Source organism: Triturus cristatus, chromosome 2_2 (genome assembly GCF_964204655.1).
Source record: "Triturus cristatus chromosome 2_2, aTriCri1.1, whole genome shotgun sequence".
Taxonomy (NCBI): Eukaryota; Metazoa; Chordata; class Amphibia; order Caudata; family Salamandridae; genus Triturus; species Triturus cristatus.
This window is the reverse complement of record NC_140582.1, coordinates 822,274,456-822,294,223: the sequence shown is the minus strand read 5'-3', so window position 1 is coordinate 822,294,223 and position 19,768 is coordinate 822,274,456. Positions and strand designations below refer to the sequence as shown.

Here is a 19,768-nt window from a genome sequence, read left to right as displayed (position 1 = left end):
GTGCAACTCAAACAGTTGTTACATACATTCTAGATTATCTCTGGAGCTTTACAAAACCTCGGCATCCCCCGCCTGTAATGCACTCCCCCACCCCCGCCAAGCGCGCGCACCACTCCGCCGCGTCACAAATTTACTTCCACTTTTGCGGCGGGCGCTCGTTTATTTAAGCAACACAGTTTATTTCAGCAACACAGTATTTTGTGTGCTTTTGATGCATGCACAACGGCCACCACTGCCTCATGTAATGTAACTTTTCTTGACAATGTATTCTGAAATTGTGCAGTCTGGATCCTCGGCCAGTAACCCAGCATAAAACCATACTATCTGTCATGTACAACATGCGCACATTGTCTTTGTGTGGTGTCTCCAAGCATAACCCACCCAGCCATCCAGACTGCTTGTGATTCAGAGGTGATTGAATATGTTTCCTAGTCGACGTTCTATCCACTATGTGCAACCCAAACAGTTGTTACATACATTTTAGATTATCTCTGGAGCTTTATAAAAGACGATAAAGTTGGAATTTCTAATCCTAATAGAAATTTCAGCTACTTTAAACAAGGTTCACTATGTCGTCCTGCTTGAGATAGTGTGCGTGGTGCCCTTTAAACTATTTTTTTAGTGATTTGAATATCTGCCATTTATTGAAATTTTTTTACCTCTACGTGTACCCTATATGCTCTTTTAACCTGCACACGTCACTTATTAGGTCTCGCCTGAGACAGCGCTTTAGCGCTGCTCTCGCGAGAGCTTTTGTTAAAGGGGGATCTGGAAGTGCAAACGAGTGCTTTTCAGGCCTCCAAATACAGTGCATGTGCGCCGGGCGCGCGCACCATTTGGCAGCCTGAAAAGCACTGCCTGATCACTTTCACGGCCGCTTTGATGTCCTCACTGAGCCGCGCGGCCACTGAGGACTTCAAAGCGGCCGCGAAAGTGCACACAATTTGCCACCCCCTTCCTGCTTGTTGCCTTTGCTTCCTGTCATGCTACACTCCCTTACTCTCCCACCCAGACCTCTTACACAAACGGGGTGTCTTACACTTGTTTTTGTCATTTCTCATCGTGATGCCCTTTTCCCCCCTACTTTTCATCTGACATAACTCAACCCCCCCTCCTCTCTCTGATATAGCTTTCAATAGTAGCGATTTTTTTTTTCCTTCAACCGCATTTCAAAGGTAGTTCCAAGGGGCCCATTTGAGGCCGAAAAGCGATCTATAAATGACTCACTTTTCTCTGGGGTTTGTTCAAATTCTGTAGGATTTCTTTCACCTCCTTCGTCCACGTCCCGTCTCTATGTCCCATTCCTCCTTCATTCATTTACACCTCACACCCTCTACTCCCTGACTCGTCTTCACTCCCTCACATTTTCTGTCTCCCTCTTTCTCCCTTCATTTCTACACTTACTTCTCTATTTATCAGCAAGTCTTTTTGTGTGTGGCTTTTTTGCAGTTTTCTTTACTGCTGACTCGACCCGAAGGTAATGGAGTGCTTTACAACTCCCCCACATCTTTCCTCTTTAATGATCTTTCGCCTGCCATTGCCTCCTCTATGATGTGCCTCCCAACTTCTCTGCTACCACCCTTGCGCCTTCTCCTGACTAGAAACCCTTACTGTCATTTCCTATGTTTCTCTCCCCATCCTGTCATCTCCTGTACCCGGCACTTCTACTTCCTTTCCCCCTTCCCTTCTCGTGACCTCCACCAGGTCAGTTACCTCTCCCCGCACTCCTCTTTCTTTTTAACTTTTTCCTACCTCACTTACCATCCCGCCTTCTTCTCCTCCACTACTCTCCCCCTGCATTAGTCCATCCCCTCGCTACCCATCAACGCTCCCTCCTTCCCCTGCTGTCCCCTTTTCAGAGAGTTCCAATGTTTTCATCTCTCCTTTTATCACCTCTACCCTCAGCCCCCCTCTTCATCTCTTCCCTCTTCATCTCCTTCCCCCATAAGCCTCACTGACCTGCACTCTCCCTCGTCAGCATACTTCCCTCCTTTACTCTGATTTTATTTATGCTTTTTGCATTGTCTTTATTGCGATTTAAGTCTAAACTCTTTAAATCTGGGGTGATGAAAGACGGCTTGTCGGCCTACTTCAAAGCGGCAAACTCCCTGCACGCATGAGCGGCTTCACAAAGGAAACAGGCAGCCTCCCCGGTAGATAATGGGGGGGGGGGGCTCTTGTACTGTTGATGAGGACTTTGTTGGGGGAGGGAGCAGATCACCGACAGTTCGTTTTACCAACGCAGGTCCTTAATACACATTTTTTTGCCCAGCCTTATTTCAATATAGCCTTTCCCCTGCGCCTGCTATGGCACTCTTCTGAAGGGCACAGTACTACCCCAGCCGTCCATAGGGAATACATTCGACACTTGTATGCACCTGGAATCGCTTTTAGGCGCTTCTCCTCGGGACAAGCTCTTTTTTTTTTCTTTTTACGTACATTGCATACTTACTAATTTTACATTCTAAATCCTCCGATGTTGGCAAGTTGTATAATTGGGGCAGAGGGAGTCAAAAACGCACGCTTCTCTGCGCTATTCGGGGGTATGTAGCGCTATATCATTTAAATCTCGCAGCGCTTCGAACAAGGATTTGCAATGCAATAGGTCTCGCAGTTATACGAGTTTGAGCTATTGGCATTATAAATGACAGTGTCTTTTATTTATGTTTTAAAAAACCCAAAATTAAATAAAAAGCATTGTCATTTACAATGCCAATAGCTCAAACTCCTATAAATGCGAGACCTATTGCATTGCAAATGCTTGTTTCTAAATGTACCCAAACATATTGTTCTGGAACAGATAGGCATTGTTTTGAATAAACAGGGGAGCTACAATCAGGGCCGGACTGGCCGTAGCGGACATGGGTGTTTGCCCAGGAGGCTGGAAGGGTGGGGGCCGGTTTTTGAGCGGTGGAGGCCGCTTTTGTTCCTGGGGGCTGGTTTTGCAGTGATGCTGCAATATCGGCCCCCAGTTATAAAAGCAGCAGTGCCGAGGGCCGGTTTCGTTAAGCAGCAGCGCTTCAGGCTTGCCGCTCCCTCCCCACCCGGTGTGAGGGCCGGTCCGACAAAATTTCCAGGGCAGCTTTGGGTTCACAGTCCTGGCGTGGCCACAACACGTCCCAGCACTTATTGGTTTTATTATTAAGACAATCAACGTGCACATTAAAGCAAACCCCTCCCCGCACTTGCAGTGCTGCAGGCAAGTTTCCACTCGCATGTTAGATTACGTCATGGAGGTGTCTTAAAAGGAATTCCAGTTGAAGAATTACTAAATATTTCTATGAAATAAAGCTACTGTGACTCTGTGAGTCGGTTTTTGGAAACAGGACTATGTATGTAAGGTGACCAGCGAAAAGAACAATGGAAATGCTACTGGCTAAATAAAATCACTAACTGAAATCTTTAGAGTCCACCAGAAAACAATTTTTTAAAAGAGTTCAGGCACTGAAAACTTTCCAAGTGGCAACTTGAATCAACTCGAAACCCAGGTGTGTTCGGTTACCATGCCGCTTTATATATTTGCATGCAAATTACTGTTATATCACTGACGCAGTGAACAGTCCACGCCGGACCGGCGCAACGAGGCACTCTCTTTGGCAGTGACCACTTCATCCATCTGTCCTGGGTAGGGCTGAGCTGACAGGACCAAGCAGCTAACATACTCGTGGTGGCAGCCTGGCACACAGTTAAACAAGGAAGAAAGACTTCTCTCACTCAGGCACAATGCAGAGCCCCAGGGTCGGGCTCTCTCCATGGTCCTGAAAGCTTCCTCTCCCTGCCCTGTGCAGCGCTTCTCTGACTGAAGTAGGCCGCTAGTAGCCCCTCGTCGTACCATTCGACACATCAAGGCTACCTAACTGAAATATGAGGCGTCAGTGTCCCAGGGCAGACATAGGAGTCGAGGTGCTGTCCTTGGTCCTGTCCGTTTCCTCTAGCTGCTCTGGGTAGTTCGGATTGGACCATGCGTCGCTCAAGCGCCTGGCTGGCAAAAAGACATTCAACAGGTCAGTCGTTGATAGGTTTTCTTGCGTTTAGTGGTGCTGCTGTGCTTATTGCATGTTTTGAGGAAATGGATCAGGCTTGACTATGAGGCATTGGCCATAAGTAACTGAGGCTGCGCACCGACTCGGAAGGGAGAGGACTGTACCTCCAATTCCAGGCAAACACACCGTTCCCTGGCCGCACTTCTGTCCAATGATGAAGCAGATTTCAGCCGTCAGAGTACAGACGTCAGAATCTATATTTTCTCGGTTGAAATAACAGAAGTGCCTTTCGTTAATACGAAATGAAGTACAGAGGGCAGCGGTATATAGTGGATGTTAAACAGTAAACATGCACGTAAAGTATTTCAAACCACTAGGAGTTCTGTCGACATGACGACTGTCCTCGAGAGCTGGGGCTAGACCCGCACCGCAAAGAACTATCTTTAGCCTCTAGACGATTTACACAATATTTAAGATAATGAATGCTCGCTATGCGGAATTCACACTCAGGTGCCCCCGCCCTCGGCCACCCACGCTCAGAAGCGTGGCTCGGCAGACTCCCATTCATTGCCCCGATATTGCTTAATGCCATCATCCGGCGAGACTGTGGGTTGAATGTAAATAAAGCTCGGCTGCTGATCTCGGAGCACTTCGCCCCCTTAGTGCAAAGAGAAGAGGCACGCTGCCTGCCAATGAGCCTCCTCGCTCTCCCTCCATCTCCAAGCAGCAGCTCACATCCGGCATGAGGGAGGGAGGGGGAGCGCACACGGACGGGTTCGGGTTAAAATGCTCCCTTAACATGTTGAGGGATGTGACCGCGCTGCTGTGTGCAGGGGAGGGGTGCGCACAGCCTCTTCAGCCCCGTTGCGGCCGCGGCACACGGTGAACAGCCCCCGGCTCACCCTTCCCCAGATGCTCTACAGGCGCAGAGATCCGAGCCCGAACTCCCCTCCCTGCTCGGAAGAGTCTGCGCTGCGCGCCGCCTGCTTTGCAAGGGAAATTGTTTGCCAGGCAAGCGGTGGCCGCGGGTGTGCGCAGGCGCGCCCGGGCTCCGGATTTTGCACCGCATTGGACTAAGTTGCTTCCCTTGAATCTTCCCTTGCCGCTCGCGGGAGCGATTCGGCCCCCCAAGCCAGGAATGTGGACAGCTCGGGAGCGAGGGTATTTCGGGATCTTGTCATTTCCCGTCATGGTGGCCATGGTCTGCTGCGCGCAGAGGTGAGTGAGTCTGTGGTCGCCTCGTGTCTGGTGGGGTTTAGGGGAACGGGGTAGGGATCTGTTGGTGTTGTGTGTGGTGCTCCAGTTGTGCCTGTCATACAATGACCCATGCCCCTTCCTCTCACCCCCTGCAGTGTCAACGAGCCCAGCAACATGTCTTACGTGAAGGAGACGGTAGACAGGCTGCTGAAAGGATATGACATTCGCTTGAGGCCAGACTTTGGAGGTAAGCCGATCCCTGTCAGTCTATCAGCCCCGCTAGGACACCCGCGCTCTCCCTTTGCCCTGTGGGACGGCTACAGGGCGCCCGCATTATGTGTAATACTGTGTGTGTGCCTTGCGTCTATCCCTCAGTAGTTCATGTGCCCTAGACGCTGTAGACAGGGTCTTATTCAGCGTGCTGGATATGCGGACGAGTGCTCCAGCTTGCATACCTGTGTGCTCACCTGTTGGCACTGGCCTCTGTTTCCTTTGCAGGGGCTCCTGTGGATGTTGGGATGAGGATAGACGTGGCCAGCATAGATATGGTCTCAGAAGTCAACATGGTGAGTACAGCCCACTAATGTCAGCGTTAGCAAATCTGAAATGGGCAGGCTTGGTTGCCTGGAGTAACTTTCCTGTAACTTTTTTGATGTCAGTTGTTAGTGGCTTGAGTTTTCCTGTCGTTTTTGGCTGGTCTCCATTTTGGTTCTGGTTGTTCATAGCTCCACTAAAGTCTCCTTCAAACCTGGCTCGCAATTCACAAAATCTGAAACAGCTTTTGCCTTTCCAGGTAACATGGCAGAGCGGTATTTTAATCAATGTTCTGGGTATTAATTGCTTGCTTGCTGTTAGTTGCTCCCCCCTGAGCTGTGAACTGTTACAGCCCGAGGGTGACTGAGGCTGCGCGGGAAGTTTCCACACGCATTTGTACCTGTATTTATTCTTTTTAAATATGATATGCCGCCATCTGCTGATTGCTTGATTTTATTGCCTCTTTCAGCTCCCTACAGATGCTGGTGTTGCTTTCTGCAGCATTTTACAGCTCCAGGTATCCCCGTCCCCCGTCACCGTGCTCTTCACGTGCTAGCTGCTAAGCGTCGTTCTCCCCGCAGGGAGTCTTGGATTGCTGTTATCAGGCAGAGCACGAGGTTGGCAGTGTGTTCTTTAATCACCGCCGTGAATGTGCTACCCGAGGTGGCTGTAATTGCTGAGAGGATCGTCAACGAAGCGCTGCCATGGTTTGTGTTTAGGTTCGGGGAAGACTGTTGAGAACATTGTAGTTACACGTCTCTCTAGTTAGTGACAGAGGGTGAGGACGGGGTCTCGCTGGCAAGGTGCGCGGGGGTGGGATGGCAGACAAGTGAACCAACTCCAACTGTGTTGTCCCCGTACGGGAGAAAGGCGAGAAGGTCAAAGGAGCACGTGTTTGACCCCTCGCTTCACATTGCAGATCCAGTCTGACATGCCTCAGTGCTCCCACTAGTTTCTTGAATTGGAATATACAGGGATACACTCTTTTGTTTGCACGTCTTCCTGAAACTGGGATGTGGGTCAGAGACACTTTTGTTAGCGCTCAGTTGGCCAATGCCAGGCTGTTGTAGTAAGCAGTATTCAGATTGCTTCCGGTGGTGCTCTAACGTCATAGTGAACTCAAACCCTATTTGTGGAGATGACGCAGAGCACGCACCTTCGGGAAGACCGTGGTCTCGTGCCAGTTACTACGCAGGGGGAACTAACACTCCTGCTCCCTGCATCCCCGTTTAACCTCCGCTGCTTGCTTGAAGGCCAGTAGGTTTGCGCCCGAAAGTACGGGCTATGAGGCTGTCTCTTTTAAACTATGCTGGTGATAAACCGCTATACTACGCTTCCTTGTGGAACAGACGAATACGTGTGCAAGACCCAGGTGCTCCTAATTGCGCAAACTTACATTTATTGCAGATAGTTCCAGAGACCAATACATTTTTAAAGTAAGAGACGTAAAAAATTATATCAAGAGCTTGTAGGACACAGGGTACATCTTTCTGCAGCGGTTGTGCCCTCTGGTCACACATTTTGAAATCTATTGTTAGGAAAATGCCACATTATCTGTCAGCGCATTGTCGAGAGATGCAGAGTCAGTGTTTGGTTCATTTCACTTCCCTCTCAGCCAGAACAGGGTTGCATAACTGTTTTTTTCCGTTTTGCAAAGGTCCTGTTTTCATCCGTAGAGCTAATGTGATTCCCATTATAATCTGCTATAATTCTTAGCCCTAACAATGGTATTGTATAAGAATTGTGAATTAGCACACATGCCTTACAGTCAACATACCTGCCTCATTGTCAGTCAGTATTTCATTTGTTTGGCTCTCACGGTTTCTAGGTATGCTTGCTTCTGATTCCTTCCTTCACAAATGTCTAATATAATAAAACAACGTATAAAATAAATATATCTGAATAAAATAGCAAACCTAAAGAGATGGGAATTTAACACACACGCACACACACACACACACACACACACACGTGCAGCGAAGAAGGCCAAAGCAAGCATGCTCTGAAGGGGATTGTTGTCCTGTCATTCAGTGGTGTTATTCACTCTAGCTTTTCAGACATGTATGCTATGTTATGTTACGTTGTTTAGTATTCTGCACTAATCACCCAAGAGGGTATCGAGGCGCGCGGGCAGGTGTGTAGGTGTGTGATCCCAAGGTGTTATATGAAGAGCCAGGCCTTCAGCCTCTTGCAGAACTCAAGAAGTGATGAGGAGGCTCCTATGTGTTGAGGGAGGTTGTTCCATGTCTTGGGTGCGATGTAGGAGAATGAGCAACCTCTAGCTTTGCTTTTGCGGATGCGGGGAGTGTGTGTAAATGAGAGTGAGTCACAGCACAGGTGTCTGGTGGGTTGGTGAAAGTGTATGCGGCTATTTAAGTATTTTGGTGTTGAGTTGTGTATGTTGTGTAGGGCCTTGTATGTGTGAGTGAGAAGTTTGAATTGGCTGTGCCAGTGAATGGGAAGCCAGGGAAGCTTTCTGAGGTGTGGTGTGATGTGGGTGCGGCGTGGGAGCTCGAATATGAGGCTTGTATAAATGTGCTTTCAGTAGTATTCTGATGGGAGTCTTCCATAAGGAACAAATGGGCAGCATTCTCTGTTACTTCCTCTATTCAGACTTTCTGAAGTTAAACTGGTAACTCATTTTTGATTTGTCGTCTGCTACGCCGCGAGAATGCGTGAAGGTGGCCCAGTCTTCAGGGCTTAGGAGGGTTGCCATTGTACGAAGGAGCTGTTAATCATCCAGGGCCACAATTCTTTAACATTTTTTTGTAGTAAAAGCCAATTTGTGGTGCAATATTTGCAAATATATTATCTATGTCTATATGTCAAATTAGTTTAGGATGGTCTTGATGCGGAAGTGTTGCATAGTTGGCATGGGTTTTATCTCCCAGACCCAGCCACTGTTTCTGACGCTGGTCAAAGTAAACACTTTCGCCATGAACACCATGTAAAACGTTTAATGGAGGCTTTGACATGGACACACAGGTAGACATTAAACATTGGCAGTACAACTGCCGAATGTTTTACCATCTTTATCTTAAAACAAACATTTGGGGTTGTCTCAGAAGACAATAACTGTAATAAAGGTGATAACATGTGAGCTTCATGTTTAAAGTAATAGGGTGGTTGGCTCCTTTCCTGACAAATGAGGACCTGAATTAGTCGTTTATTCACAACCCAGACGTAGCTGATTAAAGTAAACTGTCTTTAATGTGCACCCTCAGAAAGTGTCACTAAGTGGTTGACACATACCTTAATTAATTTCAATTTAAAATGCATTTTTTTCTCAGGAGCCAACCTTGTAGAAATTCATCTGCAAGATTTCCCACGAGAAACAAAATTTGGCATGAGCCACAAACATGAAAGATCTATACCTAGCTTGTTGTTAAAAAACATAGTTGAAGGATGTGAAAAGTTTAACTTTGGCTGTCAAATTCACAAACTATTAATTCAGAAGCATCACTCTGGGCAGTTCAGAAGACAGAGTGTCTGACCAGGGACGTAGCTTAGCCAGTGCGATTCGGGGTGAGATCCTGTGGGTGGATTGTCTGAGGTCTGGTTCCAAATCAGGGTGTTGGGGCGGGGACTCGGCAATACCTGCCCATGTGACCAGGGACGTAGCTTAGCCTGTAAGATTTGGTGGTATGTGAGTCTCAAATTTACCTCTGGCAGGAAAAAAAACTGTGGCCCAGTAAGTGGTGGGGTGAGATGTCAAACATTCGTGATAGACAGTCCCATCACCTTTTGGGTTTTTGATTGCCAGTAGTATGTCTGTAATACTGCAACTGGTGCAACATTTCATTCCTAGTACTGCCAATATGGGTGAATTTTAAAAAGTAATACATTTGCTTCCATTTACGGAGTACATCTATGTATGCAAATTAACATCTTTTTTAGTAATCCCATCACTATATATAAGTTCATGATCCAAAAAATAAACAGTCAAAACTTCTTAGAGAAATGAGGATGACAAAGAAAACTAACAAAGACATAGCAGCCCGGATTCAGGGCCCCCAGACCCAACTGCCAAGCCAAGAATGCATTATTTGGGGGTTGTCAGATGAAGAGACCTATGGGTAGCTGTAAGAAACTGGGTTATTGGTGGAGGGGGTGGAAGCCCTACTCAGGCTAAAACCACAGTCCTTGTCAGTATGAACCATAAAAAGTCAGTAAAATAACCTGTGCTTGACCCTCTGGTAGCTTGGCACAAAGCAGTCAGGCTTCACGTGGAGGCAATGTATAAAGTATGCAGCATAAAAACAGCAATAAAGTGAAAACACAACACAAGAAAAATCCCAAACAAATGTAAACAAAATGGAGTATATCTAAATAAATACAATTTTACCAGAGTGACATCGAATTCAGGGATCAAATTGGTTTAGCTGAAAGAGTTACCTTCTCAAGGGAGGAGGCGGCGAGGAGCAGGGAGAGTATCACATATGGCAATTCTTGCAGCGCGAAGAGCAGGCTGGATGGTCATGCTGAAGCTTCACAATGGGTGTAACTGTGAGCTGTCAGGTCTATAACACAAAGTGTAGATCTCGCTTTGCCAGTTGTCACTGTAGCCCACAGAGCAGGTCTTCACCAGAGTTTGCATTGGCAGTCGCCGCGGGTATCAGAGTCTCAGTGTGAAGGGGCCTGGTCACAGTCTCAAAGGGCCCAAACTTCAAGATGTCACCATTTCTTCTTTAGAGGAGCACAGACTGAGGCCAGCAACATTTTGAGGGCCTTGGGGAACTGGTTGGGGATCAGGAGCTCACTCCAGCAGAAGGCAGATAGGCTACGACAGGCGCAAGTTGCAGATCCAGGCAGGCCCATTTGCAGCAGATCAGCTGGGCAGCTGCAGGGAGGCCTCTGGAGCTTGTTATGTCCCTGTATCTCAAATGGGAGGTTAGCCAACTGACCCTTAGAGTCACTTAGGTTAGCTTGGGAGAAAGGCAAGCAGGTCCAGTCTTCCTTCGCAGACAGCAAGGCAGTCTTCAAGCAGCAGGACAGTTCTCTGGCAGCAGAACAGTCTTTCTTCTGTTTTTGACAGCACTGAGGCCCAGTCCAAGACCTTGTTTCATAAAGAATTTAAGTCATCTCTGGAAACAGTGTCATTGCCTTTCTTTATACTGGCCTGTTTTACTGTGTATATATTTTTTCTATTCACTCTGTATATATTACGCACCAATTGTGTCACTTATGTCACTATGTCACTTGTTCACAAATTCACTCTAATGTTCACAACTTTGGCAGCCTTTTTTTGCTAAAAAGAATTATATGGGTGTTAATATAAATGATGCAATTTATATATAAAGAATATCTTATCACCCAGCAAATCTGACTCTACGCTGGTTTGTGCACTCTTTTTTTGTTTTCATGTGTTCTTTTTAAATGTAATTTGTACTTGATTTTTTTGTTAATTGATATATTCAGCTTTCTTCAAATCCTATTGCAAAGCAAAGTAATTGTGTGGTTATACCCGACAGAACCATTGTACTTTATATAATCTATACCCAGGTTCTGAGGGACACAGGGTCACCCCATTGTTTATGAAATTTCTTCTGTAATGTGCACAGGTTCAGGAGTGTTCTCATGAGTGGCTCCAATGGTTCAATATCATACCTGGTGCCAGTCTTTATGTGTGCGGGCCACCCAGTCCTACCTACACATCTGGTTCTGGAAAGTACTTCCATTCCCCTGTTAAGGCCCAACACTGTCTGGGGGCGACAATAGGCTTTGTGTGTGCTGGAGCCAAGTCCTTTGACGTGCTAGTGGGGTAGGCCACAGCTCTGCCCCCAGCCATCCTGGCATTATGGCCCATCCTGCCCATATCAATTCCTCCCTGTTTCACTGTCTGGGAGGAATACACAAACTCCCAACAGCAGAACCACAGTTTTGTGACCCAGGACACTGGCAGAAGGCACAAATGGTTAGGAGAAGAAAATGGCACCTTTCTAAAAGTACATAAACACCCAAATACCTGGTCTGAAATTATTTACACAGATAATAATTCATTGTGACCAGTACATTTAATCAACGTTACCACACTCTCAACATACAGTATTAATTTAAACACTTTTATGTTCATTTTGCATGACAAATTATCAACATGGGATAACATAACCATCAGTGAATGTACTATAAACTTCATTGGCCCACAACATGTTCTTGATTTCTAAAATTCAACAAAAGAAATGTAACATTTTTTTTACAATTCGAAATACACTTTGAAATGTAGTAGTCTGCTACATTTCAGTAGTAGGAGTTGCAATATATATCCCAGTAGTCAATTCTCTTATAATGAAAAAGAACAAAAGTGTTTAAATAATACTATGCTTTGAGATTGTGGTCATATTAATTATGTTTTTTAGTCACTATGAATTATTATCTGTGAAAATATTTCCAAACAAGGTATTTGAGTGTTTATGCAGTTTTTCAAGTGCTCTAACCTTGCTGAAACAATCGACCCAACTCCTAGGTCCATAACTTTCTAAAAGTGCCATTTTTAGAATTGTGACTTTACCATTAAAGAGGATTTTAAATTGCTATTAATTTGAGTCTAAACAGTATGTATCTGTCTTCTCCCAGCCCAAAGTTAGCACTTATTAAATGTAATAGGGTAGCCCAGTGTTAGCCAATGGGAGGGATAGGCCTTTCAGTAGTGAAAAATGACTTTATGAGTTTTTCACTTCCCGAGAATGTAAAACATTAACAACTCACATGGCCTACTTTTTAAATAAAAGTGCAATCTGCTGCACATGCTTTAGGGCCTACCTTATTGGTGACTTATGTGTAATAAAAAGAAAGGTTTAGGCCTGGAAAAACGTTTATTTTGCCAGGTCGAAATGGCAGTTTAAAATTTGACTACATTCTGCAGTGAGAAGCCTCACGCATGTTTTACAGTGCTACTTTCAGGGGTGACACAAGGAGTGCTGCAGGCTCACTAGTCAATTCACAGAAATTGTTCCCTTTAGGAATTATTTCTCCAATGTTCATCACTTTAAATGGACACAGAAGTGATCCTAATAATAATATTCAAATAATAATTCATCAATACAAACATAGGCGTATTGTTATCAAAACAGTATTTTTAAAATATATTTTTATCGCATTTGATGTGATTAAGGTATTATAGGGCAGTGCCATTATCAACATATGGATTTGTATATGTACTTCTGTGGAATTTTGAAGTATGGAATATATTTAGAACATATGTCATGTATAATTGAATTAATGAAATACTGATTGAGATAAAAAATATGTTAAAAATATTATTGTTTTGATAACAATACGCCTGTGTTTGTTTTGATGAAATATTATTTGAATATCATTATTAGGGTCACTTCTGTGACCATTTAAAGTGATGAACATTGGAGAAATAATTCCTCAGGGAACAATTTCTGTGAATTGACTATTATACCCAGTTCATTGGGGAAGATTGAGTTGACCTAGTGTATAGAAATGCAGGCCCACTGGTAGCATTGCATTACAGTGTCTGGGTACATATTTATATCATACACTCTGGATTTACACATCAATTAAATGTGCCAATCAGATGTTGACCAGTTTAACCATATTTGAGGGAGCGGGCACAGACACTGTAGCACTGATTTGCAGTAATGTCATACAATCCCCCCAGTACAGAGATCTGGGGCTAAACCCATCGTTTTTTTGCTCACCATGCCGTTCCAGTTTGAATCCAGCCATATGCAAATCATGGGAACAGTCCAGCCGGAACTGCCAAGCCAGGTCCTCCCTGGACTGGAAACAAGCATCCTAGGATCGGTTTCGGGATTTCACCCCTCTTCAGCCAGGATAGCTTGATTTCAGCGGCATGGAGAGCACGGGACCAACATCTGGGCATACTCTTCCCACTCGGGGTGACAAATTCAAACACAACAGTGGATGGACAGAATGTAGAACAATGTCAATTGTGTGTCTTTTGCTTTCTCGCCCTAAGTGTGCCAGGTATCCCCAGACGTGGGTCCTGGGCTCACTGTGCCACTGGAATCAAGCTATCCTGGCTGAAGAGGGGTGAAACCCCGAAACCGGTCCTAGGATGCTTGTTTCCGGTCCAGGGAGGACCTGGCTAGGCAGTTCGGGCTAGACTGTTCCCATGAGGCACAGGGTCAAGACTGATTTGCATATGGCCAGGTCTAAACTGGGGTGGCATGGTTAGCAAAAAAACGGTGGATTTAACCCAGATCTCTTGACTGGGGGTGAATGTTTTAATTTGTTCTGCATTCCATCCATCAATTGTGTGTCTTTTGCTTCCTTGTATATTTGGGGTAGCTTTTGGCAGTAAATATCAACTTTTCATAAATTCAAAAACTTCTGTAACATTTAAAAAGAGCTATGATTAGTCAGTAAAAGTTATTAATGAGGCATATGCCTTTTATCTAGCCAACCACAACTTATGAAGCTTTCCGATACCTTTCACTCACAGATCTATCAAATTACCACTCAGCCCACTGAGCCATATGTAAGGTTCCCAGTTTTTAATTATGACTGATATTTACAGATAAATACAGACAGAAAGCTATCAATTTTCCTGGCTGTAATTATTTTTAACTATGTACAATAACGGAAGTTAAGTTGTATTTTGAATGATTCTAGATGCTGTCAATTAAGACTGACAGGCCATTAACTATGCAGATGTACAGGTGAGGGAGTTAAAAAAGTGAGAACGTTTCCATACAAGCTTTAATCAGCCATAATTGTGCACAAGGTTCATACTAAAATGTGCATGTTTTCCTATTAGTTTATTGAGTTATCATTTATGGGTATTCATTGCTTTGAAATATGCCAGGCATTCAAGTATAAGTATAGATCTGTCAGTTAATTGGGAAACTATGCTAATTGCTTTTTTTATATAAATCAAAGTCCTAAACAAATATGGACGAAAATACAATTAGCAAATATAGATATTAATAAATGCAGACAGAAATATAAAAAAAAAAAATTCTATTGAAACTAGGATACATCTCCGTCTCACGGTCATCATATTCCTGAATATGAGTGACTTTTTTACTGCCTAAAATCTAAGCTTGTGCCTTGATAAGTTCAATTTAATAAGAGCTTCTTCCCAACCTGTTGCAAAACTGAACATGTAAAAAAAGTTGGAAGATTTCATTTGAAAATTTCCTTTTTCTTTTTTTAAATAATTTCTTTTAGCCTGATGAGACGGCTAAATAACCCTTTTCTAAATTACAATGATAATATTACTTTGCCTTACGAACATTAAAAAAAAATTAAATTACTATTTGGATAGCAATTTTGCAAAATAATTAATACTCTAAGGGCCTCTTTACGCTAAAGCTGGTCAAAATATTTGGGAACATTTGGAAACATGAAAAATTCACCTGTTTTTTTAGCCTGCGGAGTAGAATCAAGGCTACTCTGCAGGTAGGAAAAAGCCTAAACCCAACAGGAGCACTGGGAGGTGGCAATCGTTGTATTTACCTTAATGACAGTAGATATTGAGGTGAATGCATCGCCTCCACGACTGACCGTGCTCTCAGAAGCGACTTCCCGAGCATCAAAGCATGTGTGCGGCTCCTCCCTGCAGGGTCCTCCCAGGGCTCTACATGACAGATGCCCTGAAGGATCTCCCCTGATGGGAACCTTTGCTTGGTGCACTGTCAGGGGCCGGACGGTGTAACAAGCTTAATGCAAATACCATTAAGGTAATTACATTGTTAAGCTTATGACGATTTGCGGATATTTCACTGGGTTGCAATCACCGACTGTGTACACCGGTGTTTGCCCCGCGGTGATGGCTGATTTCTTTTATTTTTTTAATGGACCCCTCGCACCCCTGCTCCCCTTCCCAACCTGTTGACAGGCATTTGTCATCTACAACTGCAGCACTATTTAATGATGTGCTGCAGTGCAAGTAGAGACATGTCTGTCGGCACAATAAATGCAGCAGGAAGTGCAGATGCATCTTTTAGCAATGCTGAGCAGCACATGAACTCCTCAATCCCTGCACTCCTCACTGCACAGAAGAAGGAATTCCTGTGCTTCAGGGCATTCTGCATGCTTTCCACCCAGTGGCGGCTCCTCCACTAAGGCGGAGCAGCATCGCCCCTCTGTTCATGGAGCAGTGTAAAAAAAAAAATGATAATAACAGGAGTTATTTCTGTTGTTAACATGTTTTTTTTTTGGCAGGTTGGGCGGAGCTGGAACTCCTGTGACGTCCGGGAGTAGGAGGGGTTGCTGCACTCTTAAGTGTGCAGAACTGCTTGGCCAATCCTCCTGGGCCGGCCAACAGTCCTGCGCACTTTGCATGTTCCCCACCAGGCTGCATTACACAGCCTGGTGGGGATCATGCCCACACTCTCATTCGCTGTATGCGCTCAGACCAATCACAGTACTGCATTGCAGCATTGTGATTGGCTTAGGGGAGGGAGCCTGTGTGCTTCCTGGTTCTGGCGGAGAGAGAACGAGGGACGACATAGGAGAGATGACTGAGGAGAGATGCGGCAAGGAGGTGTTTAAAAAAATGTTTTTGTAATTGCTGCGACACTACGTGCCGCCCCACCTGCCCCTCCAATTCCGTTCCCTGCCAGCCGCTACTGTTTTCACCTTGTTTTAACTGAGAGACAGTGGATGTGATCCCAGCTGAATGGGGCAGAATTGTCAAATGATTCACAGCCACTTAAGATAAAAAAAGGAATTCACCCACCCCTATTCATGACTGACCCCATTGTTCGCCAGCTATCTGTTCCTTGGGATACAAATACTGGAGGGATATTAGTAACCCATGAGTCCAGGAGCTACCTGGACTTTACAAGTTGAACCACAACAGTGTCATCAGCAATGGGGAAATTAGTGAATTGTGTCTGCAGGGAGCAGGGGAAGTCCTCAAGTAAATCACACTGCTTCTGCAGTAAATTCACAGACCTCATAATTTTGATATAACCAGTAAATCCTGAACCAGCCCCATTGAAATTACAAAGGCACTCGACTCCTGTGTAGACCTTATTACGATTGTTCCAACATCAGGCCTGGAATACTTGACCCAAGAGCCATCTCTAACACTGTAGGAATACAGGGAAATTTGAGGTGTGACCCTAAAATACCCACTGAATGAGGAATTACTGGGGGAATCTGGGATAATGCTTCCTGTTCTTGTAGCAATGTCCCATTTCTCCCAGAGTACTCAGAAGAGAAACCAAGACTGGTTCAATAGGTATATATTAGGGCCTAATAAATAGGTACCTGATAGAATGCAAGGCTGAACTGGAAAGGAATGGACAGATAAGAATATATAAAACACTCAACAAAGGTTATAGGTATAAAGATAGACCTTTTGTATTTATTTTACTTTTTGGTTGAAGAACTCATTTTTAATTTTATACAAATGTTTTTTATATCAAGAATGTACATATGTAAATTTTATACAAACAATCAAAACCCATCAATAAATATATCTGTTAATCAAAAACATAGTTAATGCCCCACATAGAGCTCAAAATCATCCATATATACACTCAATCAAAACCACATTCATTACATCAAATCAAATTGGGGGTGAGAGCAAATTATCCTTGGGTATTCAAATGGATGAATTGATTGTATCTCATCCAGAAGAGGCCAGATGGTACTCGAAAAGGGAGAAGGTCATCAAATCAAGCACCAACGCGCGTTTCGGTATAGGACCCACACAGGGGCCCCACCTTCATCAGGGCGTAGACCAGGGATAGTGGGGGGCAAGAACAAGATTAAAAGCTAAGTCCTTGGAAGGCCGTGGATATCCAACCGCCGAACCTATATGACAATGCAGTTCGGTGTCCCGTTGGAGCGTCCAGTCAAGCTCAACAATAAGGGAAATTCCTTTCTTATAGCTGGAAGGTGGACGTGAAGTATATGCTCAAGTCGTGAGCACCAGAAATTTGGATCAATGATGGTTCCCTCTAGGCGCGAGCCAAGAATACTTCAATAGAGGTCTTGTGGGATTAGGCGCATAAAAATACAAGATTTAGCATTGACGAATGGGTAACCAACTATCCGGTATCAGGAAGGTTGCTGGCAAGCATACACAGTATTTTGCCTCATGCAAGGTCCAGATCCCACATAGGTCGATATCGCAGGGACGGCAAAGGAACGGCGTTGCAGTAACCTTCGCTTAAACACCCATTTCTCCCAGAGTGTCAGCAAGACATTACAGCAACTTCTAGTGGCTTGCAGTGTCTGTTTGAAAAACACCAGACGCATGGTGGCCCCCTGAGATTCATAATTATATTAGGGCTGATAATTAACATTAGCAGCCTAATCAAAAACAAAAAGATAAAGAAACAGTGGTCCTCACAGAGAAAGTCCTAAACCTGAGCTTCCTTTGCCTGAGCAATTGACACACACACAGAATATAACAATACCAAAATGTACTATTATCAGTCTTTCAGCCAGACAAGATGCAGAGACTCCAGCCTGATTGGCTGATGGCGGCTTGTATTTCAGTTACAGTTTTGTTTATCCAAGAAAGAGGACACACATTCAGGATTTTAGGACTTGGTGGCCATTGCATACACTTGTGTTAAATAATGTTTTTTGTGCTACCAACCAGACCTGATGAAGACCTCCCCCAAAGAATATTATGTAGGGGTCGATACATCAATGCTTATGACATGTAGACTGGCATTTATTGTGATTCACCTACAATGTACTCAAACTTTGAACTAGGCTTGAAATTGTTTTGCTAATTAGTCTACATTGTTCTTTTGTTTTTGAATCTGTTCATGAATTACACTCAGCGCACTAATTTGTACACATGTCACAATCATTGCTCTGTTCACTGGAGCACCCACTGTCCAATTGTTGATCTGGAGTTATTATATTTTGTGTGTGTGTCAATTGATCATGGCGAGGAAGCTCAGGCTTAAGGCTTTCTCCAAGGGAACTATCTTTTCTTTAGACTATTGACTATCCAGGTTCCTAGCAGTACAGAGTTGCCCTGTTTGCGGTTTCTCTAATCAAAAACAAAAGTGAAATCAAACACTTGGGGCCCCGTTCTGAGTGCCCAATGGGTTTGTTTTTGCATCACATGCAGAAGATTCTGTTGCATGTTATGCCAGGGTATTTGTAAAGTGCTTGGGGGCATATTATCAAGACAGGCGTTAAAATTATCGCCGCTTTAGCGGCAGAAAACTGCCGCTAAAATGGCGATAATGGGCTTGATAATATGCTCTATGGAATTCCAATTGAAGCTCAGGTTAGATGTCCTTCACATCTAACATGGGCTTCAATTGGAATTCCATAGAGCATATTATCAAGCCCATTATCGCCGTTTTAGCGGCAGTTTTCTGCCGCTAAAGCGGCGATAATTTTATCACCTGTCTTGATAATATGCCCCTTGATTTCTATTGAGACTCAGTTAAACCACCGGTAATGAGTTCAAGATTGTAAGTACTATAATAAAACTAGGAGTGTGCTACTTTGTAAAGACAATTGTCTCGCAAATGTAATTTTGTTCAATTCTTCAAGCTTTGTGATTTTTTAAAGCATGCAAAGCTATTTAACAAATGGACATTAGCAGCCCTTTTTCAGTTGAGGGAAACAGTTCCTCTTATCACTTAGGGACACTCAGGCCTCTAGGTGGACAGTCACCACTTGGTGGCTATCCACAGCACCAAGCTCCCACGTGGCACCATCTGCTGCTGGATGCACAAAGCCTCCCCTTATAAGTCTCCTCTGTATAGCTTAATGATCATTCACCTACCAATCCCACCCCCAACAAAGTCCCTTGCCTGAGCCTCCCCCATCTTATTACTTCCTTTGGAATTTTCTACCTTTTGTGAGGGTGACCCAACACATTTCTCCCCAAGTAGACAGAACATGCTGTGCGGGATATTTATTACTACATTTAAAGTTAGGCAAAGTAGAGAAACCCCGAGGTGAAATTTTGCGACTTTACTTTACTTTGTGAGTACAATTTAAAACTTCACTCACCCTCAGTTAAAAAACTCTTCAGCCTCTCTAACATTTGGTGCATCAACTCCATATTGGATACACTATAAATCGGTTTATCAGTTGAGAGGGGTGAGGGTCCCACTCAAATAGTAAACACA

The 19,768-nt window shown here is 44.3% G+C and overlaps 1 protein-coding gene across 1 annotated transcript in view; it reads left to right on the top strand.

The window, feature by feature from the left end:
* Positions 1-4,784: 4,784 nt before the first annotated feature.
* Positions 4,785-19,768, top strand: part of LOC146862835 (gamma-aminobutyric acid receptor subunit beta-1-like) — a 296,614-nt gene continuing 281,630 nt past the window's right edge. The window contains exons 1-3 of the mRNA XM_085642159.1: positions 4,785-5,201; positions 5,336-5,427; positions 5,679-5,746. Of these exons, the coding sequence (XP_085498285.1) occupies positions 5,122-5,201; positions 5,336-5,427; positions 5,679-5,746 (240 nt within the window). The 5' untranslated portion in view covers positions 4,785-5,121. The remainder of the gene's footprint in view (positions 5,202-5,335; positions 5,428-5,678; positions 5,747-19,768) is intronic.